The sequence below is a fragment of the Lycium ferocissimum genome, unplaced genomic scaffold (assembly GCF_029784015.1).
Source record: "Lycium ferocissimum isolate CSIRO_LF1 unplaced genomic scaffold, AGI_CSIRO_Lferr_CH_V1 ctg12584, whole genome shotgun sequence".
Taxonomy (NCBI): Eukaryota; Viridiplantae; Streptophyta; class Magnoliopsida; order Solanales; family Solanaceae; genus Lycium; species Lycium ferocissimum.
The window spans coordinates 11,342-38,709 of NW_026714423.1; the positions used below are offsets into that span (position 1 = coordinate 11,342).

General features: G+C 38.7%; 1 protein-coding gene across 3 annotated transcripts; it reads right to left on the bottom strand.

Moving 5' to 3' along the window:
- Window positions 1-1,727: 1,727 nt before the first annotated feature.
- Window positions 1,728-22,439, bottom strand: LOC132041963 (metal tolerance protein C2). 3 transcript variants are annotated; one of them, XM_059432630.1, is made up of 10 exons: window positions 21,773-22,439; window positions 21,312-21,420; window positions 20,789-20,828; window positions 14,015-14,091; window positions 13,273-13,361; window positions 11,318-11,387; window positions 11,136-11,174; window positions 10,862-11,008; window positions 2,207-2,296; window positions 1,728-2,033 (listed from the first exon to the last, which is right to left on the bottom strand). In XM_059432630.1, exons 1-10 carry the CDS (start codon window positions 22,122-22,124, stop codon window positions 2,030-2,032), a joined length of 1,017 nt encoding a protein of 338 aa, XP_059288613.1. In that variant the 5' UTR covers window positions 22,125-22,439; the 3' UTR covers window positions 1,728-2,029. The 3 variants fall into 3 exon arrangements, 2 of the variants coding, with proteins under 2 accessions (XP_059288613.1, XP_059288612.1); XM_059432629.1 differs by having other exon boundaries at window positions 10,858-11,008; window positions 21,773-22,437; XR_009411299.1 differs by lacking the exon at window positions 1,728-2,033 and adding an exon at window positions 9,285-9,435 and having other exon boundaries at window positions 10,858-11,008; window positions 21,773-22,438.
- Between the last annotated feature and the right edge of the window lie 4,929 nt (window positions 22,440-27,368).

Here is a 27,368-nt window from a genome sequence, read left to right on the forward strand (position 1 = left end):
TGCACGGGCAATCACTTTCGATAACGTATGTGATGCTAGTTACTTAGATTATCATCTTCAAAGTTCACATTACTCAAGAATTAGTAATGTAGTAATTGTTTCTGGTTAGAATGTACAGATTGATATATTACATATTAATATAGGACATATAATTTAAAATATTTGTGTACAAACAAAACAAAAAAATTCTTCCACTTAGGGGCCAGTTTGGTCATTTTAGTATCATAATTCACATATTACTGATCCTTGTATTCTTATCTCACCTTGTGTCCCACATAAACGTAGATATCTACACAAATTATGCAAGTATTATTTATGCTGACAAGAAAAAAGAGAACCAAAGAAAGGAATAAGCAATCTCGGATTTTGGGCAAGTTGGAAATAAACAACCAAACAACGTATTAGTCAAAATAAAATTTTATGCAGGGGCAATTTGCACGATTGCCCTTATTCCTCGGGGGGATGGGGCCGCTGGTCTTTAATTTTCGTCTTTCGCCTAAAATACCCCGAGGTTCTAGGTTCGAACTCCGGCTCAGTCACCAAAAATAAAATTGGCAAGGCAAAGTTTCATTGCAAGATTAGTCCTATTCGGGCAGGCCTAACTTTTGTAGAATTCCAGGAGTGTAAAAAAAAAAAAAAAAAATATATATATATATATATATATATTGCCTTTAAGGCACAGGCAAGCCTCTGCCTTGAGGCAAAAGAAAAAGAAAAATCGCCTTTAAGGCAAATTCTACATTATAAGACAGATTTTTCACGAAGCCTTGCCTTGTGAATTTTTTTTTTTTTTTTTTTACTAAGCGGGGATTCGAATCTAGAACCTCGGGGTGTTTTCGATCACTTTTAAGCAAAGGACAAAAATTAAAGACGCTGCTTTGAAGGGCAATTCGTGGAAAAAAATGTTTATGCAGGTAGTAAAATGCTTAACTTCATACCAGAGGGCCCCTTAACGTATCCTCGGGTTAAGGTATTACATCACATTTTTTTTGCACGGATTGCCCTTCAAAGGCTAGTCTTTAATTTTTGTCCCTCAAATTGCTGGTCTTTGATTTTTGCCTTTCGCTTAAAAAAAGTGACTGAAAATACCCCGAGGTTCTGAGGTCGAACCCCCGCTCTGTCAAAAAAAAAAAAAAATTCACAAAGTCTGCCTTATAAGTCAGAATTTGCCTTAAGATAGAGGCTTGGCTTAACGCAGAATTTGCCTCAAGGCAAAGGCACAGGCAAACATCTGCCTTAAAACAAAAAAAAAATAACTCTGCTATAATTCTACAAAAGTTAAGCCTCAAGCCTGAATACGCCTAATTTTGCAACGAAACTATATCTTGCGTTTTTTTTTTTTTTTTTTCTTGGCCTAAGATTGAACTTAACCTGTGAAAGACTTTAGGCAAAGGACAAAAATTAGATACCATCCCCTAATAAGGACAATCGTGCAAATTGCTATCACCAATAACTTTCTAAGCAGCCTGAAGCTTTCATTTGATGAAACTATAAGTAATTTTATCCTCCTTGGCCAACTTACATCAATTACAGCCAGAGTCTGACATTCATAAGTTTCGACTGCAGATTCTTAGGTAGCTCCGCGAGGTTCGGACTCAAGAGTGTTAGTCATACTGGAATTGAGTTGCGATCACCACTCAGATCGAAGAAATTCTATTTTATTATAGTTACTTCAGAGAGGGGAAGGATGTCAGATCTCAGAAAGTTTTATCGTGAAACTGAGCACCTAAGCGAAAGATGTATTTGTCATATTCTACTGTAAATAGAAGTACACTAGAACAAGAATATTTGCATTTTACTGCACTTGCAGCTTAGAGGTAAAAGTTCTCTCAAGCTGACAATGAATGAATCAACTATTTGATATAAAAAAAGACCAACACTAAATCACATCTTTCAATTAAATAAAGATGAAAAAGTAACCAATATGTTGATCATGTATAATCAATTTGTACGGTCACGTCCTGTATTCCTAATTCATGGTATATGTCATGCACATATTGCAAAATAGGCCGTTCATCGACTCCCTCCTTTACCTGTTCAATGAATAACCGTAAAAGAAAGTGAGCATTGGGAAGGCATAAAGTAGAGAAGCAATGTGTATCTAAGAAATTACACAAAGCAGGCAAGCAATGTGTGTCATATAGATTTTATTACTCATAATAGGACTGCAGGTTGGATGTGGCACACAATAAAGTCAGGTGATCACCTGCAATGAAATTGATCCAATAACATGACCAGGCACCAGTTCCCAAAAACGAGCTTGAGCAACTTCTGAAACATCATCACGAGATGAAACCTGAGCACACATGAAACTAAAATATCAGAGATGCACAGTTTGGAAATGATGCAGAACGTTTAGAATAATGGAAGCATTGTATCCTCCTCAGCTGGGACCCTAAAGCCATTACACCATTGTTTTTTAAGAATGGTTACATTTCATTAAAAACATCAGCACAAAGTTTGTGTCGATAAAAGAAAAACATAATAAAACCTCCAGAAGAACAAAATATAACAATCCCCATAATCAACAAAAACTTACAGGGATTATATGACTTCAATTATGGATTCACTATCATTTACAGGATATCTAATACCCCAAAAAAGAAAAGACAAGAAGGAATATACAATTCAGGTTTAGTCTCTTTGGAGTTCTTTCTACTCAAAACACCTAGAGTTCCTTTCCTTCTAGACTGTCAACCAAATGCATGTTGGGATGGCGAGCCACCAATTCTTCTGATTAACACCACCAACTACTCCACTCCAACAGCTCAAGAGGTCTATTGTCTTATCTGGCATAGACCAATTCATTTAAACCATGCTCAGGAGCATATGCCATAAGTAAGATGCAAGTATGTAACACAATGTAGAAACAGATGAGGGTTTTCTTCAGCTTCCCATCACATAGATAACATCTAGAACTAGCTGATAACCCCTCCGTAGATTCTCTTGAGTCAGACAAGCTTGTCTGGCCACTAACTATACAAAGCAAAGCACCTTAGAAGGTGCATTTGTTTTCCAATGTGTTTCAGGGTCATCCCCCATTATCTTAGCAATTTCCAATCATAATATTTAGATGGATTTTACTGAAAAAAAAAACTGGGGATTGATCCTTTCTATACCAGAGAATCTCCACAATTTATGGGGACTTGCAGCTGCTCCAGTTGGTTTGTCAATTCAGCAACTCTGCCCACTTCCCAATCATTTAACCATCTTTTGAAATTCAAATTCCAACCTTGATGTCCTTTTATATCTTACACTGTCGCACGGGGATTTGTCGCCAGCAAATATACACCAGTATATTGGTCTTTTAGTGGCCCATGTCCTATCCATTTATCATCCCAAAAGGCAGTCCTCCCACCATTTCCTACCTTGACTTATAATGCAACGATTGACCTACAACGCTTACCTCATATGAAGATTTCACCTTCTTTGTACACCACGGGATCCTTGTCCATACTTAGCAGCAATTACCTTCCTCCATAGAGCCTGTTGTTCAATATTGTATCTCCATAACCACTTAGAATAACAGACTTCTGTTATGTTGTCTCAAATTTCTGATGCCTAATCCGGTAATCCCCATGTGCTTTGCTTGAGACGATTGTCTTCTAATTTAGCAAGTGAAGAGCTTTTGTATTTTTGTTTTTGCCAAATAAAGTTTCTACTGAGGGTATCCAACCTTTTTTCCACCTTAGCTGGTAGAGGAAATAGGGACATATAAGTAGTTTGACGGTAGATTCAAAAACTTCTCTCTGACTTGGGAGATGTGCCCACCTTTTCTCTCTCCTTCTAAAACTTATACAGGAAGACCTTCTTCTGGTTCTTACCATGGGCAAGCAAGCAATTTTCACTTCAGGGGAAAAATCTTTTGAACTAGTGAGCATCGGGGACACAGAGAATAGATGGTTCTCCCTCATCGAAAGGAGCAAACGATTCACCAGCAGAATCAACATTGATGAGAACAATCTTCAGTGGATATGTGATGCTATGAGGCAAGCATCACGGGGGGCAGGGGATCTCTACAGAAGATGGGGTAGAAAACAGCAGCAATATCTCTACCGGGTGTATCAAAATTTCAATATCTACGGCAGATTTCTTAGAATTGAGGTATGGCAAGGTGAAAGGAAGTCGGCGGTGATCATTCCAGAGGTGAATTATAACAGCGGTTGGGTGGATTTTGCAGGAAAAATTCTTCGTTTTTCTTGGGCACTCCAACATCACTGGTCATTTTCGTCCAGCATCCCCACTTTTGAAGACGTTTTTTGAAGCGGCTAAAATTGAGAGCTAGCCAGATCTGTCTTCACCATCTACTTCTAATTTCAAAGACCCAGAACACCCACTCTCCAGATGTTTGATAGGTATCTTCAATGATGCTTTCAACATTAGCCCTAACACAGAAACCATTCAAAGTGGTTCCTGGGTCGATGGAAAATTACAGCTGGCCTTAAAGTTACCCCAATGGATCACAATACCTTTCTTTTCGAACTCCCTTTGAGACAAGAGGCGATGAGAATTAAGGCTGGGAACTGGTTCTGGAATGGCAGACATCTGGATTTGCAATGGTGGTCGCCGGAGTTTGGTACTAAATCAAAATCCAGCCATCCGGAGTTTCTTTGGGTCAAAGTTTTTGGCATTCCCCTTAGTGCATGGACAACAGAAACCTTCCGAAGTATTGGGGACCAGTGTGGTGGCTACGTCGGGGAAGATGAAGACACGAGAAAGAGAAATCACCTATTTGGGCTCGTTTATGTGTTAAAAATACCAGCGACCAAGTTCCGGCGAAGGTCAGATTAATCCGGGGGGGGAAGGAATTTGAAATTGTGGTAATTACGGAGATCCAGGCAACTCCATTACCCACTGGTCCATGCCAGCATCACTTGTCAACAGATGCAGCAGAGATAAACTCAGGAATATTGGGTAGCGTGAAAGCTGATAGGGACAGGTCTTTGTGGGACCCAATTCCAGTGAAAAAGCACATAAGGGGCCCAATTTTAAATTCATTCGGCCCTACAAAACCTATTCTTAAGCAGCAGCCTAAAGACCAAGGTTTTAAGGGAAAAGGTTTATTGGGCCATCAAAGTGGTTACTACTCGAAAGGCCCAAAACAAAGAAAGCAAAGGAAAAAGCCCAACTATTATCCAAGCTGGAAGGCAAAGTCTGTCATTAATAAATACGATCCCTGTCTGCTAAGGGATTATTCCATAGAGCATCATAATTCTTTCGATCTTCTCTCAGAAGAAATTCTAGCATCATCTATTCAGGCAAGGAAGAAAGGGGGGAGCCATCCGATTCCCAACTCGATGCAGATGACAAATCGGAGCCACCTTCTCGTCCCTCTGAGAATGACTTGGATTCAGATTTTTCACTACGTTCCTTTAGTGAATTTCTGCCTCTTCCCTGGCATGATCGAGAAGATGTTTGCATGCAAGTAGTGGACAAGCCAACAGTGGTGGAAACATCACGGTGGACTAAAATTACGATGGTTAAAGCTTGCAAATTATTCAGAGTAAACGCCACAGGTTTAGAACATGACCTCTTTGATATTATTCTAAGGATGGAGGAGAGGCGCAAGGCACAATTATTGGCTCAACAACAACAGGAGGCACAGGTTGCCAGTCCTAAAAAAGGGAGAAATAGAGGGGAAGCAGAGCTGGAATGGGGTCTTCAAGACTGTTGTGAGAAGAAAGGCAGGGGCAGGTTCCACAATTCTCAACCTAGATGAGAATAAAAATCTTGAGTTGGAATATGCAGGGGCTAAATGACAGAAATAAAAGGAGGACTTTCGAGTCATTGATTCGTAAATAGAGAGTTGATATTGTCTGCCTTCAGGAGACTAAAATTGAAAATTGGACCAGCTCTCTAGTTAGAGAGATTTGGGGCTGCAGATGGATATCTTGGGCTGAACATAAGGCTATTGGGAGCAAAGGGGGAATGTTAATTTTATGGGACAAAAGACAGTGGCAATATGTTGATACTCAATGTGGGGAATACTCACTGACCTGCAGATTTGAGAGTCTAACTGAAGACTTCAAATGGGCCTTCACAGGGGTATATGGTCCTCATTCTAATCCAGAATGGAAAGAGTTTTGGCATGAGTTATCAGCACTCAGAGGACTATGGTCGGATCAGTGGGTAACTGGAGGAGATTTCAATGTATGTAGATACGAAAGTGAAAGACTCCAACTACACCACAAGGTCCAGGGCAATGTGTAATTTTTCCAAGTTAATTTTGGAGTTGGAATTAATTGACCCCCCTCTAGAAGGAGCACAATATACTTGGTCAAGAGGAGAAAATCATTCTCAAGCATCAAGAATAGATCGATTTTTATTTTCTAACGAATGGAGTGATGCATTTAAAGATGTGAAGCAGCTAGCTTTGCCAAGGGTGATTTCAGATCACAACCTATCATCCTGGAGTGTGGAGATTGGGAACCTTCACCCTCCTATTTCAAATTTCAAATTATGTGGCTAAAGGCAGATGGTTTCATGGACATGATAAAAGAATGGTGGCAATCTTACTTTATCACTGGTTCCCCTGATTTTATTCTTTTACAGAAATTCAGGTGCCTAAAGAAGGACATATCTGTTGGGAACAGAGAAGTGTATGGCAAGCTAGAAACCCGAAGGAGGAAAGCATTAGATGATTTGCAGCATCTTGATCAAGTTGCTGATCAAAGAGCTCAGTCAGCAGATGAAAAGGCAAAAGCTTTGACCTTAAAAATGGAACTGCATCAGATTGCCTTAGCGGAAGAGATTTCTTGGAGGCAAAAATCCAGATGCACATGGCTTAAGGCGGGTGATAAAAACACAAAGTTTTTCCAGAAAATTGCCAACTCTCAAAGAAGATACAATTGCATTGATAGACTCTTAGTGGGGCAAAACATCGTGGAGGACAAGGTCCATATCAAGCTGGAAATTCTGGAATACTACCAGAAGCTTTACAAAGAAAGGGAACATTGGAGACCCACTGCAGATTTTGAAGGTGTGGCCTCTTTATTAGTAATTGAAAGTGAGAGTTTGGAAGCACCTTTTGAGGAAGTAGAAGTTCTGGCTGCTTTAAATTCATGTGCCCCAGACAAAGCACCAAGCCCGGATGGTTTCCCTATGGCATTTTTTCAAAAGGCATGGAGCTTCATCAAGGCAGATCTAATGGAGGCGCTCAATCATTTTCATCTCAATTGCTACATGGAGAGATCTTGTAATGCATCTTTCATAGCCCTCATCCCTAAAAAGAAAGGGGCAATAGAGCTAAGGGACTACAGACCCATTAGCCTAATTGGTAGTGTGTACAAGATTGTTGCAAAGATCATGGCCGAAAGATTGAAGAAGGTCATAGGGAAGCTGATTTCAGAGCAGCAACGTGCATTCCTCAAGGACAAACAGATAACAGATGCTTCTTTAATTGCTAATGAGGTTCTAGACTGGAGGCTTAAAATTGGTGAAGCAGGACTATTGTGCAAATTAGTTATTAAAAAAGCTTTTAATAAACTGAGCTGGAAATACCTCATTGACATCCTCAAAAAAATGAACTTTGGTAACACGTGGCTTAGGTGGATAAAATTTTGTATCTCAATTGTGAAATACTCGGTGCTAGTTGACAGGATTCCTGTAGGCTTCTTTTCCCCGTAGAAAGGCCTAAGACAAGGAGACCCCCTCTCTCCTTTCCTCTTCATTTTGGCTATGGAAGGCCTTACACAGATGCTGGATAGGGCCAAGGAGCTACAATGGATTCAAGGTTTTCAGGTGGGCAGAAATCCAGCTAGCTCAATCAATGTCTCACATCTGCTTTATGCAGATGATACTTTGATCTTTTGTGGTGCGGAAAAATCTCAAGTTATCAACCTCAACCTCTTACTTCTGTTGTTCGAGGCATTGTCAGGTCTGCATATCAACATGATAAAAGGCATCATCTATCCTGTTAACGAGGTTCAAAACTTGGAAGAGTTAGCAGATGTTCTTTACTGCAAAACTGGCTCACTCCCGACTACCTACCTAGGTTTACCTCTGGGAGGCCAAATTCAAATCCATTGAAATCTGGAATGGGGTGTTAGAAAGAGCAGAAAAAAGGCTTGCTACCTGGCAGATGCAATACCTTTCAATGGGAGGCAGACTGACTTTGATTAACAGTGTTCTAGACAACATCCCGACCTACATCATGTCTTTATTTCCTATGCCAAGCTCTATCCTAAAGCAGTTTGACAGGATTAGAAGGAAATTTCTTTGGGAGGGTAGCAGTGAAACCCACAAGTTCTCACTAGTCAAGTGGCCAATAGTGACTCAGCCAAAATCTGCTGGAGGTCTAGGAATCAGGAACCTCATGCTGCATAACCAGAGTCTATTGATGAAATGGTTGTGGAGGTATGGACAACCTGAAGCGGGTTACTGGAAAAAGATCATCATTGCCAAATATGGAGCCCTAAATCATTGGAGTCCAAAGAAGAGCACATGTCCACACGGTGTTGGGCCATGGAAACACGTCAGCAGCTTCCATCAGGTTCTCTTCCAGAATATATCCTACAAAGTTGGTAATGGGCTTCATGTGAAGTTCTGGGAGGACAGGTGGATTGGAAATGAAGCTTTAAAGGATTGCTATCCTGGTTTGTACCGAATTGCTATCAATCGGAAGGCTACTATTGCAGAATACAGAGAGAATAATAACTGGAGGCCTACACTTAGAAGGAATCTCAATGACTGGGAGATAAACGACGTGATTTCTCTTCTAGCATCACTTGGGGAATTTACTATGGATGATCAAACACACCGTCAAAGAAAGCTATAATCTTTTGTGCTCTCAGAATGGTCTGTTAGAGGAATGGCCATGGAAACATCTTTGGAAGACCAAGATGCCTCTCAAAGTCTCATGCTTCACATGGTGTGCCCTCAGGGAAGCTATTCTTACACAGGATAACCTCAGCAGAAGGAAAATAACTCTAGTTAATAGATGCTTTTTTTGCCACAAAAGCTTGGAGACTGTCAACCACCTACTGCTACATTGTCCAGTCACTGCTGAGATCTGGAGCTTCTTTTTTGCTATTTTTGGGTTAGTATGGACCATGCCGCAGTCCATAAAGGAAGCATATATCAGTTGGAATTTTTGGGGAGTTGACAAAGCCATCAGAAAGGTCTGGAAGATGGCTCCTGCCGTCATTTTTTGGGTTACTTGGAATGAGAGAAACCGCAGGTGTTTTGATGGGATTTCAACTCCTATTCATACTCTAAAAGCTAGATGTTTAGTAGTTTTGTTCAGTTGGAGCTTTCACTCCCCTGTTAATAGCATTGACAATTACCTGGACTTTGTTAGCTCCATGGTTCTTGCATAGTCTAACTTAGTTTCCTCTCCAAAAGCTTCCTAGCTTTTGTTTTTGCTCCAAAAGCTCCCAAACTGTTGCTTTTGTAAAATGGCACCTTCCAGTTGCCTTTCTTAACGGAAACTTCTTACTTCATCCCAAAAAAAAAACAGGGACATCACATAAGTTGGAAGAGAATCCAACACACTCTTTACTAAGACCACTCAGCCTCCAACTGAAAGGTAGTCTTTCATTTAGACAATCTCTTAACACATCTTTCAATCACCCTATCAAATAGCTCCAAAGCTAGGCCAAGATAAGCGGTCGGCAGATTACCAATTGCACATGCCAACCTATACAGTTGAGGCACCACAGTGATAGAACAGAGTTTGCTTTTTCTCCAATTAACATGAACACCTGACACAGCTTCAAAAACAGTGATAATCAGTCTGATATGGCTCAGTTGCTCAACTTCAGCATCACACAAAACAAGAGAGTCATGCATATGGCAGATGAAAAACATCCATCCCACATCCAGCTCTGTTGGATGCCTAAAAACCCCTAATCCATGCATTTGCCTTTGCCTTCTTAATCATGCCATTGAATCCTTCCATTGCTAGTATAAACAAGAAAGGGGAGAGGGGATCTGCCTACCTTAGTCCTCTCCGTGAAGGAAAGAATCCTTAAGGTGAACCATTTATCAACACTGCAAACCTGACAAAACTGATGCAGAACATTCCCATTTCAGCCACTTATTCCCAATCCCCATTATACCATTGTTACTGCTAACCCCACTCCCCACCAAAACCCAAAATGTTTGTCTTTTTTTTCCAAAGAGCTAGCACATCCAATAAGATTCATTCGCGAGACAATATTGCCCCACAATGTCAATTTTCCGATTATATTTGGAAAATTTCCTTTCCTTCCAACGCTTAATAGCAACCGCACGAAAACCTTACAAGCAATACTCTATCTCCAACATTGTTAGCTAATATCACAAAGAAGTATAAGTCGGGGAAAAAACAGCATGGTGTCCATCTTCACCAATGTTGTCAAAGCCTCACTTGAACCACACTTTAGCCCCTTAGCGAATGCACCAAGGCGCTTAGGTGTGCGCTTATCACCCAGCTTTATCTTGAAAAGAGCAGCATTAACCAATAAATATAGTACCTAATTGTAAATTTTTTCAATCCTGTTGTCTATATATTATTTGGGTTTATAGTTACTCTTTTTGAAGTATATATGTCTTTATCTTTTTCTTTATTTGTTTCTATCCCATTAAAGCCCGCGCTGATTTGTGTTTTTCGCTTAAAGCCCCAATGTACTTTAGCGTATTAACCTTCTGTGCTTTGAGAACACTGAGCTTTACCACCATCTATAACCAGTCACCTCAAACATCAGATGATTACGACCTGCCTGGTTCTATACAATGAATGACCCCAACCTTAACGGGGAGCTTACAGGGTTTGGCTCAATTTTCATATCAAATTGAAATGGTTTGTGCATCAAATACTACATTAATAATTTACCAACAAAAAAAAAAAGAAAGAAGTAATGATACTACATAAATTACCTGCCTCCAGCATTTGCTCAAGGCTGAAGATGGGATCCTTGGTGGTGCCATTTGGAGCAAGATGCCACCAGTAGTTCTAAAAAGTGGCATGACGAGGAAAAAGACTGTGGCAGAAACTAGTCCCAAACATAAGACTTCAGCATTCTTCACTCTGAAGCCCAAAAATAAAATAAAAAACAATAAGAGGTCAGCCAGTAAACAACTTTGCTTCTTTATCGGGGCCAGGCCATGAATGTCAATAAAAACATGAATTGTCATAAAGCAAAGAAAATTTTTACCCAAGTGTCAACAACCAGGAAGCCAGGATGAGACCCGCACTGATAAACAAAAAGGTAGAACAGTGTAAGATCTAAGAACCCAGGAGAAACAATTAACTAGTCAGAAGCAAAATAGCTGATAAGATAGAATCTGAATCAAGGATCCAGTTCATGTAACGAGCTAAACCAAGGTAATCACTTACCTGCGAATGGAATCAGCTAGAACATGCAAGCAAACAGAGTGATAATTCATATCTTCAGCTTTCCTATAGACTGCAGACAAAACAGCATATCAGGAATCTTCACAAACCCCAACAAAGTCAAGACAGTTCAAGAAGCTCAACTAGCAAAGGCTTCTTAAATCAAGCGATATCAGCAGACACGTTGCCGAACATGAAAGATTCAAACCCATTTCGTATTGAATCATAGTATATTCTGCCCAACCTTGAGCCACTAGGCGATTCTTCTCGTCTACCAATGGCAGAGCTACCCAGTACTTGTGTTGGTGAGAGGTAGCAGGTATCCCTATGGATTAGTCAAAGTGCATGCAAGTACGACCACCACCGTTGTCAAAAAGAAACAAAGGCAAATTGAAACGAGTACATCTTGAAATTTCTCCCCATTATGCTCACTCAACGGATATCACAGTAGTGTGAATCACACACTGCTATTATCATTTTTGGAATTTTACAATTAAGACACTTCAGATAATAATGAAGTGCACAACTGTTGTAAAAAAAAAAAAAAAAGTCAACCTTAAGTTAAGACCTAGAAAAAATCAAATAAAAAAGAGGTGTTATACGCCTATTTTCTTCCTCCAAATTAACAAACCTAAAATTAGGTAATGAAGGCTTCAATAATGATTTCTTATATCTCTCCTGAATATTGCCACATGGACTTTCCTAAATCCATGTAATGGGCCATTAACTACACCAGGCAGTAAGGACTGAGGATTTACCATTCACCTTTTTCTTTCTTTATTTTGATCAGTAAATGATTTTTCATCCTTTACCTTGGGCTCGCCTGGTGAAGCTTCTGGAAATTTGTATAAGGAAAAGTGGGGAAACCCCAACCTGATCACAAAAATAGGTTACCAGGAATCTTAAGCTAGGCTATTTGACTAAAATATCACTCTGTTTATTTTGGAATCTACAAGAACTACTTCGTAGGCATTTCTTTGGGGGAAATATAATGAGATAATTGGTCCATGAACTACTTAGTAGGCATTTGAACAATATTTGGTTGAATTGATAAAAGAAGTATCTGGCTTTCTGTAGTCTTTCATTCTGCTGCTGGTTTTCTTTTATGATAAGTACAATTTTATATGATTTAGACATCTTCAGTCCAAAAAAAAAAAAAATTTGAAACTTTATTTTATGCTGTACTCCATTCAACTATTTTGTCTCTCCTCATAGAATACCATCATTAAAAAGTGCTCCCTGGGTTTTTATTTACGCAGATTCCATTAGATTCTTCAAGGACTACTAAAAATTTTGCGTCCTTGATCTTATTCTGCCTGACAACCTATATACTGTATGTTATAAAGATAAAATTTTAAATTGAATCCAGTGCTACCTATATGGTATCTCTGAAGCTTGGTCAAAGGATCTTGTGGTGTGGCCAAAGCGAAGCAAAACTAGTTCTTACCTTATCTACTCCTTGCAATTTGCAACGACCATGCTTAACTTCTAAAAGCAAAGGAAACCTTATGTTACATGAGCTCTTTGTTTGATACTTTGATTGGTGTATGTGTCCCCGAAAGGGTATCACATGGGCATGCTTACGTGCATGTTTCAAAATATAACAAAAGACGTTAAAAAGTTGAAGGTACCCATACTTTATACAGAACTTCTCCGAGACAAATTAGCATGGGGGATAGCAAAAGGTTAGAGGGTAGCATGACTAGTGTCGAACCCACCTTGGTCATGTCTCTAACCTAACCTATTAAGCCAATAAAGATGTGTTTCATAATCGAATCACAGCTGCCAAAAGCACAGCAAATGGATGGGCACTTCAGTAAAATAGAATGATGGTGTCAACGCTTCGACTTTCCTCTCTCTCTCTCTGTCTCTCTCTCTCTCTCTCTCTCTCTCTCTCTCTCTCTCTCTCACGAGGAGGGAGCAAAAGAATTAATTTTGACTGCAATCAAGAGGCTTACCAAGATTAATACGTGCATAGTTCCTGAAGAACCAAACACCGATGAGATTCACCAGCAAGTTTGTGACAGCAGAGACGATCAAGTAATGCCTACATGCAGACTTCCATCAGGCATGGTACAATAAAATTCACAACAATTTACAGAAACCGTCAGAAAGCAGCCAAAACTCTGCCATGAAGTGCAAGGTGATAATAATTACTGTTGCAGGGATATCATTTGGCCGTTTGAACTTATAAACTAAAGGTTAACATTGAAATTTTGTATGTTGCTCATAATCACTAAGAGAATGACTTGAGTTCAAGAGAGGATATTAAAGAACTACTTCAACTGTAAAACTTTTCTTATTCAGAAAATATCTTCTCTCTTTTAAGGCTCATTCAAGAATATATCATAGTAGAATTTAATGTACAAACAGGGTGACCACCTCAGAGATAGATCGCTTTTGTAATTAATAAAGATTCAGATAATCACAAGCCTGATGAATCAAGTAAGAGGCCTATGCCTCATAGTCTAATATATCAGTAATTGATAAAAGTTAAACCATCATCCTCAATCAAACAAAAATAGAACCTAACTGTCTGACAAGTGTGATGATTTTGCATCAAAGGGCTGCTACTTATTTTCGTTTAATAAGTTGACAAATATTTACACAAGGATCATGGTCTAACAAAAGATGATAACATCAATTACATCTCGGAACCAACAACTACAAATTTTTAACCAAAACTTTTTGGACACTTACTTGTGCTCAGATTCATCTTGTATAAAGGCATGAAGTGCTTCCACAGCCAAGGAGAATGACATGAACAATAGAAACAGCTGCCTACATAAGCAATACATGAATAGCATGCCATATTAACCCAGATAAATGCAATTGAGTGAGAGAACACACAATCAGCACCAAACCAAACCATCTAAAGAAGAAACAGTGTACATTTCGGAGATGAAAAATGAAATTATGCTTATGTGTCTCACCTTATGGGTGGGTGGGTGTGACAATATGACAAATATCAAAATGGTATATTGTCTATATAAGGTTTTACAAGTAGACAAATAGATTAAACTATGAGATAAATTCCTAAAAGATACACACACTCATATGTAATTGTGACAGAGTGTGTGTGTGTGTATCAGTATACTAGTTACGTGAGGCCCGTGCTTGATATCTCTTTCCAAATGACCCACATGATTGCTAAGGGGGAAACACACCATGCTCTCGGGCTTTTTTCCCCCCTTCTATGAGTCCAACTTTGCAAGACCTCCTTCACTGTACCCGGCATAACCCATTTTGTATCCTAAACAAATTGAGGACCACCCTTCATAACCGGCTAGCCATCTCACAATGCAACAGAAGATGATCTACACTTTCGCCCGCACTTTTACACATGAAACACCGACATAAGTGATTCTCTTCTTTCTCAGATTCTTAGCTGTTAAGATCACACCCTTTGCCGCCAACCAAATAAAGAAACAAACCTTCCTTGGTGCTCTAGGGATCCAAATGAAGTCATGGGGGAAAGTCCGTTCCTCCCTCACTAGCAACCTCTTATAAAAAGAGCTAACAGTGAATAAGCCGTCACCACTCTCCCGCCACCTCCAAACATCCGATAAGTTATTTGGCTTGTCTAGCCCATACAAAAGCTCTATCAAATTGTGAAACTCTTCCATTTCCCAATCATGAAGGTTCCTTCTGAATCTTAAATCCCAGTGAATAACCCCCGCGTAAGCCCTACAAATTTGTTGCCTTTGTCATCTCACTCTAGCAAGAAACGCGATATGTTGATTTGATATTAATGATTAAGATTGAGATGTTGATTTGATATTGATGATTAAGATTGATAGCTTAATTTTAGGAATATATTCTATTAATGTAATTGAAGGGGAGCCTTAGCGTAACTGGTAAAGTTGTTGCCATGTGACCAGGAGGTCACGGGTTCGAGCCGTGGAAACAACCTCTTGCAGAAATGCAAGGTAAGGCTGCGTACAATAGACCCTTGTGGTCCGGCCCTTCCCCGGACCCCACGCATAGCGGGAGCTTAGTGCACCGGGCTGCCATTTATTCTATTAATGTAATTGATTAGGAATTGATTGTGTAATATTGTCTTTTCTAATTTAGTCTTAGAACTCATGTATAAGTACCCATTCTTATGGGTTGTATAATTATTCGAAATATAAGAAGCCTTTTCTTCTTGCTAAAAATCTTCGTGGTATCGAGCCATTTCTTGCCTTTTTGAGGTGAGTTTTCTCCCTCGCAGTACTAGGGTTCCGTGTTTTATAAAAGAGGTCGAGTTTTTCTCTCTTTGTGGCTGTTCGCACAAAAAAACTCCTCCCGTTCAGTTCGTTTCTGGATTATTTTTCTCTGTTGGGGTCGTTTGGAACATTACCGAGCCTATCCACTGTCGGTTTTTATTTTTTTTCGATCACGAATTAGGATTCCGGCGTGGCAGCCAACTTTCCGGCGATTTTTTCTGGAATTCTTTTTTTCCAGATCTCGGGTCGTAGGCCTATTCTGACCCTTCCCATCCAATCCAGGTTCTAAAGTTGCTCTTTTCAGATTCTAAATTTTGTTTGGGTTATTATCTGTTAAAATTATGGGTGACACAAAAATGGAAGATAATATGGGTGACACTATTTCTGGAGAGACTTTGTCTCAGGATGAAGTTCAACATCTTCGCCGTCTTCTGAATTCTAGTATTGCTAGCCCCAATTATGTGCAGTCAGGTATTGCTTTTAATGCTCAGTTTAATTGTTGGATTATTGATTCTGGTGCGAATAGACACATGACAGGCTCTTCTAAAAGCCTTCAAAATTACTCTCCTAGTCCCAAAGGGGATAATGTCAGAATAGCCAATGGCTCCCTAACCCTGTCTCTAGTACAGGTTCAATCGTTTGTACTCCTGATATTACCTTATCATCCATTCTTCATGTGCCTGATTTTCCTATTAACCTATTATCTGTTAGCGCTATCACCAAAGAACTAAACTGTAGTGTCAGAATCTTTCCGGATTATTGTGTTTTTCAAGACCTTCATATAGGGAAGATTGGCAGTGGTAGATTGCATGATGGCTTATATTTGATCGATAGAACTCGAGACTCTGGTCAGGCCTTTTTTGTAGGAAATAAGGATATCAACCGAGAAATAATACAGTGGCATAGACGGTTGGGGCACCCATCTTTTTTTGCTTTAAAAAAGTTATACCCTAGTTTATTTTCTAGAACTGAGTTCGAATCTTTGTCTTGTGATGCATGTGAATATGCCAAACACACTAAAAACTCTTATCCTCTAAGTGACAATAAAAGCACAATTCCCTTTTCGACTATTCATTCTGATGTCTGGGGTCCTACTCAAACACTTTCTTTGTCCGGTAGTCGATGGTTTGTTACTTTTATCGATTGTTGCACTAGAATGACATGGGTATATCGTTAAAAGCCAAAAGTGAAGTTTTTTTCCTGTTTTCGGTCATTTCATAATATGATTTGTACTCGGTTTGAGGCTAAGATAAAGATATTTCGGCCGACAATAGCACGAGAATACATGGATAAAACTTTTGGAGCTTACTTGGAGTCTTTTGGGATAATCCATCAAACTAGTTGTCCTTATACTAGTGCACAAAATGGGGTTTGAAAGAAAAAATAGGCATTTGTTAGAAGTAGCAAGATCCCTTTTGTTTACCATGAATCTGTAGAAGCTTTGCGGGGGATGCCATTCTAGTAGCTGCCTACCTCGTCAATAGAATACTTAAAACTCTTAATTTTCGAGTCCTTTAGAAGCTTTAAAGGGTAAAAATGACTATACTGTTCCTCCAAAGATATTTGGGTGTGTTTGCTTTGTTCACGCTAGGAACACTGGGAAACTTGAACCTAGAGCTCTTAAATGTGTATTTATTGGGTATTCTCCAACACAGAAAGGGTACAAATGTTATCACCCTCCTTTTAGGAGATTCTTTGTCAGTATGGATGTTACGTTTCGGGAATACGAGCCTATTTCGGTATTACACCATCACCTCTTCGGGGGAGAATTATAAGGAAGAAGAGATGGTTTTTCCTAGTTCCGTTGTTGAAACTACGCCATGAGGAAAAGTGAAATTGGAGAAAGAATTCAGGGGGAGACTGTTGAAACTACTGCCACAAGGGAAAGTGAAATTGGAGAAAGAGATTGTTGGGCATTTGGATAGGCCTGATTTGGTAACTTACTCAAGGAGAAATAGAGTAGAAAAAGCCATCATGCAACTCTTGGCCGAACCTTCTTTTGGTAAGTTATCTATACTTCCTAATGAGTTAGATTTTATTGCTCGGGGGAAAGGAGTCGGATCTTGCACTAAACACCCTTTATCTAACTTTGTTTCCTATAATTCTTTGTCGCCCTCATAGAGCCTTTGCCTTGTCTATTTCTTCCGTGTCTATTCCCCGAATTGGAGGGAAGCTTTTGCAGATTCTAAATGGAAGCAAGCTATGATGGAAGAAATGAAGGCCTTATCAAAGAATGAGACTTGGGAACTTGTCGCATTACTACCAGACAAAAAGTTGGTTGGTTGTAAATGGGTCTTCACTGTAAAACATAAAGCTGATGGTTCCATTGAAAGGTTCAAAGCAAGATTGGTGGCTAAAGGATTCACTCAGACTTATGGAGTGGATTATCAAGAGACATTTGCTCCTGTTGCAAAAATGAACACTATTAGAATTCTTCTGTCTTGTGCAGCTAATCTTGACTGGGACTTACAACAGTTTGATGTGAAGAATGCATTTCTTCATGGAGACTTAGAAGAAGAGGTGTACATGGAGATTCCTCCTGGTTTTGGTACTGAACAAAGTCAAGGAAAGGTATGCAGACTGAAGAAAGCCTTGTACGGATTGAAGCAATCTCCTAAAGCTTGGTTTGACAGATTCTATAAAGCAATGATCTCCTTTGGTTACCAACAAAGCAATGCGGATCACAACCTCTTTATAAGACATCAAAAGGGTAAACTCACTCTTCTCATAGTTTATGTTGATGACATAGTAATTACAGGAGATGACAAAGAAGAGATGACCCGATTGAAGAAGTTGTTGGCACAGGAATATGAGATCAAGGATCTAGGAAAATTGCAGTACTTCTTGGGAATTGAAGTTGCTAGATCAAAAAGAGGAATCTTTATTTCTCAAAGAAAGTATATTCTGGATCTCTTGAAAGAAACAGGTATGACGGAGTTGCAAACCGGTAGAATCACCCATTGAAAGCAATCACAAGCGCAAGCGGAGTTGGAAAGTCGGTTGATAAAGAGAGATATCGGAGGCTGGTTGGAAGACTCGTTTATCTCTCTCACGGCTAGAACCCGGACATAGCTTTATTCGATCGACTGACTGGTGAGTCGGTTTATGCATGATCCCCGAGATCCTCATATGCTGTTGTCTTTCACATTTTGCGATATCTGAAGTCTGCTCCAGGAAAAAGTCTACTTTACTCCAGACATGGTCACCTCCAAATAGAAGCCTTTAAAGATGCAGATTGGGCTGGATCTCTAGATGACAGAAGGTCTACATCTGGTTACTGTACACTTGTAGGAGGAAACTTGGTCACTTGGAGAAGCAAGAAGCAAAGTGTAGTTGCTAGATCAAGTGCGGAGGCAGAATATAGAGCTATGGCCTAGGGTGTTTGTGAACTTTTGTGGTTACAAAAGATACTAGAAGAATTGAGAATGTCTGAAAAAAGGAAACTTTCCTTGTATTGTGACAACAGGACTGCAATTAGTATAGCTCGAAATCCAGTCCAGCATGACTGAACAAAGCATGTTGAAATTGATCGACTCTTCATCAAAGAAAAAGTCACGGGTGGTGTCTTGAGTTTGTTCCATGTGTCATCGGAAAAACAACTAGCTGATGTGTTTACCAAAGGCCTCAACAAACAGACTTTTCATACACTGGTTTGCAAGTTGGGCATGTGCGACATCTTTGCACCAACTTGAGGGGGAGTGTTGATTTGGTATTAATGATTAAGATTGAGATGTTGATTTGATATTGATGATTAAGATTGATAGCTTAATTTTAGGAATATATTGTATTAATGTAATTGATTAGGAATTGATTGTGTAATATTGTCTTTCCTTATTTAGTCTTAGAACTCATGTAGAAGTACCCATTCTTATGGGTTGTATAATTATTCAGAAATACAAGAAGCCTTTTCTTCTTGCTAAAAATCTTCACGGTATAAATTAGGAAAGACTTCCTCCAACTCGATACTGTAACACTTCCAAATAAACTAATTGGCCGGAAATCCTTAATATCTGCAGCACCTTTCTTCTAGGGTATCAAAGCATTAAAAGTTGCATTAGAACTCTTAGCAGAATCACCTCGTTGTAAAGAACTTGAAAGGTCTTGTCTTCATTACATTCCCCTTCACAATATGCCAACATTTCCTAACGAAATTCAAACTAAACTTAACCAGACAAGGTGTCTTATCCCCCTCGACCATTTTAAACACCCTTGTCACTTCTTCTTCCTCAAATGGCCTCTGAATCCACTCTCTCCTCTTCATTTATGGCTGCCGGGTTGGGATCATACCAGGAGGGGTTCCAATTTTCCTTTTCAGAGAAGAGGTCTTTATAAAGGTCAAAGATATGATCACTTATCCTGTTCTTATCATAAGGGATGCTATCATTTATGTCCAACTTAACAATCAAGTTATACCTTATGTTTGTATTAGCTATCTTGTGGAAGAAGCTGGAAGTTTTGTCCCTTGTTTAATCAACAAAAACCTGAATTTTTGTCTCGTATAATATCTCTTTTTCCTTAGCTATCTCTTGTAACTCCTTTGTAAGTGAGATTTTACTAGAATCAGCCTCATCACAGCCAGTTTCTGAGCTGTAACTCTGGTTCAGACCTTTAAGTTGTTGTAAAATCTGATTTTTTTTTTCTCCTTCTTCTCTGCTCAATTTTGTTCGCTCCAACTGCTAGGGTTTCTTGATCCCTTTTTCTCATTTTAAAGCTATTTTCTTTGTTCTTTCTCGTTCCCCCCCCCCCCCCCCCCCCCCCACAAAAACAAAAAAGATGTCTCCATTAATCTGTTGTTTTATGATAAGAAATCAGCTTATAACTTGAAAGAATTTGCTTATATAAATATATTATTTTTGTTGAGTTCTTTTTTATTTAGTTATTTTACTTCTGTGCAAGGTTTATTTGGTACTTTTTAAAAATGTTGCTTTACATCAATGAAGCAAGCGCTTCACTTCTCGCTTTAAGCGAACTGGACCCTTGTCGCTTTTTTGCACTTCTTGCTCTCAAATAAAGTGGGTGTAACTCAATAGTTACAACCAATATTCATGTCATCTGCACGATTTTATAAATATGAAGTCTTTCACAGTAATAGCTTCTTTGGGGTCCCTTCCCATGTAAAGAGCTAAGCAATACAAGAGCGATACAATTTACGATCCTAAAAATATAAACTGCAGCTAGCATATAAAAGGTGCCAAAAGACACTTTTAATGGAAGAAGTGGAAGTAAAATGTATAAGAAAAAAATTGTGATTGTTTCATGTACTTACAGCATTGGTGAAAGCAGACAAAACCTCTAACCTTTTATACCTGAGAACAATAACAGCAACAACAACAACAAAATAGAACTAATTAGCCATAAATGTTCAATTGAACAAACTGGTTATGAGGGGTCGGAAAGCTAGACAAACTGTCAGCTACTTTCTTAATTGTGAAAGTTGGACAAACTACAGAAATATTCTTAATTGGCTTAACCTATAAATTCTGATTGCATTTCCAATTTTTTCCAGAAGCTATTGAATTCACAAACTGACAAAAACAGAGAGGTATCTTTTGCCCTTTCTACCTTTTCTTTTGTCTAATTCTTCAATGATTTAACCTAAATTTCTTTGCATCAGATAACCACCGAAACTCCTTCAACAAATTTACCCGTTAAAATAATTCCCCCATCACATTCGTATCTACCCATTTAACAACTGCACTAACAAGTCAATGACTTCAATCATGAACAAGTAAAAAGGATTAACATAAAAAATGGAGAATTTGATAGGAAGATTAGAGTTTAAACCTCACCCATATGTGTAAACACGGTCAGGCTTTTCTCTAGAAGCGGCCATTGCAAACAACGAAAATGTCAAAAGGCCACAACCAAAAGTCAGATGAAATGCGTCCGATACCAACCCTGATATTAACCAACAGTCAAATTAAATTAGATAAGAGAAACAAAGCAAGAAGTGAATTACCAGATAAAGAAAGAAATACTTAGTTGTTATCCTCTTTTATTGTTGCATCGCATAAAACATTAACCTGTTGATGCACGTGTCAGTTATCTAAGGCTGTGTTGATGATTACTGGAGCAGAACCGCTTCTTTTCTTCCCTATTACTATCTTTTTTCCTTTTATTGAATTTTGTGGTTGTGAAAATCAAACATTTTGGTGTCTTAAGTTTTGGAACTCAGTTTTCAACATACACATAAAGTTGAGATATGAATAGACAAGGAAGAGAAAGAGAGGGAGAGTAAAAGGTTGCATACCAATTCGGCCAGAGAGAAGGCCAATAGACAACTCAGCAGTAGAATAAGCAACATTTAATGAAATCAAGATAAACAATCTCCTCATCTGCTTATTATTCCCAGACATAATACCTCGAAAAACTCCCCCATTGAACTTGGCAAATGCATCTTGTGGTGGATAGATATTAGGAGGTATATCAATGCTGGAAACACTTCGAGAGAGAAAAGGCTTTATTGATATGGGCGTGTGTGGCTCAGCTGCCGATTGCTGAAAGGAAGTTTGGCGTGAATATGCGAATCTGCGATCACTGCCGTCAAAATCAAAATCGCCACTCCATGGTCTAGGAGACGACGCCGTATGATTCTGATTCATGTTTCAATCCTTAGGAATTTCCCTCTTCAATTTCAAGCATGATCCATTTTCATTTAATTCCAAGACGATACCATAAAAATTCGATCTACTGTTCTTATTCTTCAAACAGAGTGATGAAGATTTGTGGTCTATTGGAGCAAAGAGTAAGGAGTAGGGTTTGTAATGATGGGAAGGAAGAAGATGGTCAATAACACCTAAAAAAGTAAACGCCCGTGCTCGGGAAAAATACAAGCTTTGTTTAACTTTGTGGAGTCCTCCCACTCTTACCCCCTGCTTGGATGGTTGTTTCTCATGGTTCATTATTGTATTGTTCTCCTTAGATACTGAGTCATCGTTCTTCATAAAATTATATTAGTACCTTCATTTAAAAAGAGTGTTTATTTACTCATTTACATAACTCTTAAAAAAATATTAATTCCAAAATAAAAATAAGTAATTTTACCAAATTATTCATAATTAAATAAGTATTGGAATTTGGTCACTTAACACTTAAAAAGGGCAAATCTGAAAAAATTTGGTAAATTCTTTCTTGATTTGATAAGTGGACACTCCTTTTGAACTAAAAAATAAAGGCTAATTGGACACTCTTTTTTAACCGGATGGAATATATTATATGGTGTTGTAAATCTGGTGTAACTCCGTTGTATATAACTATGAAAAAGCTCAATTTTTATAACAACGTATTTGGTGGTTTTTGCGTGATTACTTATTTCATTTCCCCATTATACCCTCAACCCACTCATCCCCTCCATCGCACTCAAACCCTCCCATCCCTACCACCAACCTCGCCCTACCACCAACCACCCCACCACCACCCACTACCCCTCACCACCACCTACCCCAACCACCCACCCACAACTACCTACCCCTACATCCACCACCTACTTATTTTAAAGTTCCTATTTATCATTTACCTTAGTTTTATTATATATAGTTTGTAATAATGATTAAAGGTGTTTTAGTAAACTTACATGTTATTATACAGTACCGTACAGTCAAACACACAAACAATAAAAATGTTATTAAACCACAACAAATGATACAGTCTATCTAAACATTGTATTTTTTTAATACAATGCAACACATTACTATACAATACAATATTGTACATTATGAAACCATGGGTAACGACAACCCAAACAGAGTATAAACCAAAAAATTATTTATGCCAGGTATCTAACAAGAAATGATAACCATCAAATACAACTTTCATTCTATTTTTATATACAGACAAAGACGCTTTTGCCCTTGTATTCCTAGGGTTGTTTATCGGTCACGAGTTCAAGGCAATTCAGTAAAGACTAAGTTTTGCCTGTAAGGCTAGAATTATATATTATGTAAGTCAGACATAGTGACATAGCATCTGAGTGTTGCTCATGGGGCATAAGTTGTGGTTCTAAAATCTCTGAGCCAAGTATTGCCTCTAAGTCAAGAGCTACAGAGTATATCATAAGTGAGACACAATGGTAGTAAAGTGTTGCCTATGATGCATAAGTTGTTTCTTAAAGTGTCTAAACTAAGTTTTGCCTTTAAGATAAGAGTGACAGAGTATTTCATAAGTCAAACACAATGAGATAGTGTAAAGTGTTGTCCATGGGACATAAGTTGTGGTTCCAAAATCCCAGAGCTAAATTTTGCCTATAGACACAATGAAGTAGTGTAAAGTGTTGTCCATGGGACATAAGTTGTGGGTCCAAAATCCCCGAGCTAAGTGTTGCCTACAGACACAATGATGTAGTGTAAAGTGTTGACCATGGGGCATAAATTGTTTTTTAAAAGTCTATGAGCGAAGTAGCAAGAGTTATAGAGTATATTATAAGTCACACACAGTGACGAAGTGTAAAGTGTCGCTCGCGGGGCGTAAGTTATTTTTTTTAAATCCCTAATGTCATGTCCTTAGTCTTCAACTAAGTGCACGTGTGACACCTGACAACTCGCTCACGTTCTTGCACAACTTGCTCACAATCTTACTATGTCAAGTCAGCCTAAGACACTAGGAATCGCTAAGGGAATGATAGAAAGAACACAAGAGAATTGCCAAAGGAAGATTTGTATTAGAGCGAACTTGAATTGTTTGCTTTCTTAGTTACAAATGAATGGCCTCCTATATATACTAGTCATTAGGAGCTAATGCGTAAATAATAATTGTTATATGCCTAGAATATTCTAAGGCCTTCCAAGAAAGTCTTCCTAGATATTCCATAATAATCTAAAGTCTTTCCAAAGAAAGTCCACATGGCTCAATAATCTTTCCACAAATATTATTGATGTGCCATGGAATTACGGCACATTTAATATCTTTTTACGAAGATTTTTACTTGTTTTAAGTGATTTCGTGTCGTTTCTCATGTTAATTGTTGTGTTGTAGGATATTCAGAGATAAAATGGCAAAAACAAGAAAAATTGTGCAAAGTGTCGTGATTTTGGTGACATACGGCCCGTAAAAGTAACTTGCGGATCGCAAGTAATGCCACAGATGGAATCTGAGAATGAAGTACTGAAGGACCAACAGACGACTCCACATACAGGCCATAACCTAGATGTGGACCGTATGTCGCTTCGTAGATGAAGATTCAGAGAGATGCAAAAAATGGCTGAAATCTGGGAATGAACATATGGTGCCATATGCGGGCCGTAAATATCGCATATGGGTGCAAGTCCAGCCATAGAATGATTTGTCGGAAAAGGTGAATCTCAGGAAGCAACATACGAGCTCCACATGCGGAACATAGATCTCATGTACAGACCGCAAGTCAACATACGGTCAAGCTCCTGGAAACTCTAGTTTCAACTTACGAAGGCCAGATCTCAACATACGAACAGCATGTGCCACTTACGCCCAACTTACGGGCCGTATGTGGCACTGTGGAGGTATTTTTGTCACAATTTATTCCGCATTTTTCTTACCATTATAAATAGTTTGTGTATGATTTTGTGGGTCATCTTGGTCCAGAATCTTATCCTAAAATTCCATATCATTGAATACACTTGTTTGGAAGCTTTTGAGGAGAATCTTTCATCTCTTTCTCTTCTTTATTCATTGTAAGCTTTAAATGCTTTCTTTAGTACTTTACTTTTTACTACAAACTATGAATAGCTAAGTTTTTAATACTAAGGTTGTGAACCCAATGATGGGTGTTATGTTAATGGGTGTTTACTATCCAATATATGCATAATGGGTTGTTGGTTTTTATTTATTTCTTATTCTTTAAAGTTGGCTGGTGATTGCAAACATCAACCCATGTCATAAACCCTTTCTTTACTTCGGAAGGTGAGTCGGGGTTTGGTATAAATGAATAGCAAGGATTCAGAGCGTTAACCCTCGCTTAATAAACTCACTTAGGGATAAGAGGAGTTTACTTGGCATAAAGTAATCATTGAGTTTACTTGGCATAAATTAATCGTTCTTCAATTCAACTCTTTTACATTTGAAAAAATTATAAAGAGGAAATACTTTCTAGCTATATATTGGGAAATATTAGAGACATTTAGAGATTAAGTGCACACCATAGATACAATGACCCCTTAGGAATATATCATATTAATACCTATAACATTACACTTTATCAAAAAGGGACACAACCTCCATTTCTTTCTTCAACTAAAGTTATCTTGAAGTCAAAATAGTAATTAGAAACATAAACTCTTTTACAACTTACTGGAATAGGATTATGACTAAAGTCAAGTAACACACTACAAAAGTAACCGTATCATACCATATTCTCTGTGGGATTCGATCCCAACCTAATTGGGTTATTATATTTGACAGCGACCACTTTAATTTACGTTGTTTGTTAGGTGTAATTGAGCGTATCAGTTATCACCCTTCTTTTGTAAGCTTTCTACTAGGAAATAATTTGTGCTAAGTGGTATCTAAGTGGCATGATGACATGGTGGGTCATCACACTCTCCCCCACCTGATGTTGCAAGGACCGCTGCGTATTGTTGCTGGATAAACTCTAGTATCTTGTCTTTGAATGGACACAAGTCTTCGTATCACTATCATTTGGCCTCCTTCGGTGATTGCCCCTTCCAATGGATGAGAAACATGGCTGTGGATTTTGTCTTAGTTTTCGCCTAGCTTAGTAGTCAATTATATCCTCAATCTCCCAGTTATGCAAGGCAGTGATAGTAATAAGCACACGACTCGATTGACCTCTACTCGAATCATCCTTGACTTCGTGGTACGGCTTAAGCATGCTGACATGGAAGACATGTGCTGCACCTCGTACTGTTGTATGTTGAGTTTCACCGTGAGTTAATCAAGGTAGACTTAGAGAGTGAGATTATCCTTGAGGATATAAGAGATTAGCCATGTTAATCCTAAGTATACAAGAGTTTAAGACTATGTTTAGTAGGTGTTGGAAGGTTTAGAGGTTAAACGAATCGAAGAGAAAACATATCGTCGAGAGTTGAAATGTTGGACAGAATGTACGGACTGTACAAGTGAAGTACAAATTGTACTTCTAGGGAGCCCCACCTTATGTCTTAGGCAGAACCTTGAGAATTTCCTATGCTAGATACGGTCCAATGTACGGACCATACATGGTATGTACGGCCTGTACAATTGGCCGTACATTGAGGCGGTTGAGTTGTATTTTTGATGTATTTATTTCATGGCTTCATTTGTTAAATCGTTTTCACCCAAATACATATCATATATTCTCCCTACCCTCTCCCTAAGTTCTCCTACTATGTTAGACTAAATCTAAGGTGAATCAAGGTGATTAATCCACTAAGAAGTTAGGGAACCTTGTTAAACTTGAGTTGATCTTCTTGTGGTGGAGTTGGAGTTTCCTCCAAGGTGAAGAAATCTGTAGTTTGAAGTTGTGCTTGTTGTTTGAGGTAAGGCTTCATCTATTCTTCATGTAATTGAGTTTGTTTAGGATTGAATCAACTTGTTTGATGAAGAAATTCTGGAAGGAAAGTTAGAAATCATGCTAGAACTCTTGATGGTATTGTGGACAGATTTGGAGTGTGTTCTTGAGTTGTTGTGGTTGGAATTCTTAGAATATAGCTTGTGTATGTTGTTGTTGATGTTGTGGTTCTTGATGTTAAGTTGTGGGAAGTGATAAAAGCAGGGGAAATGTTGCTCGATTCTTTATAGAAACAAGTTATCATTCGATATACATCTGTCACGACCCAACTTGAGGGCCGCGACGAGCACCCGGTGCTAGCCCATCCGGGCACCCCTTAACATACTTATACATCACATTCTAGGTGAGCCACATCATTATATCATGC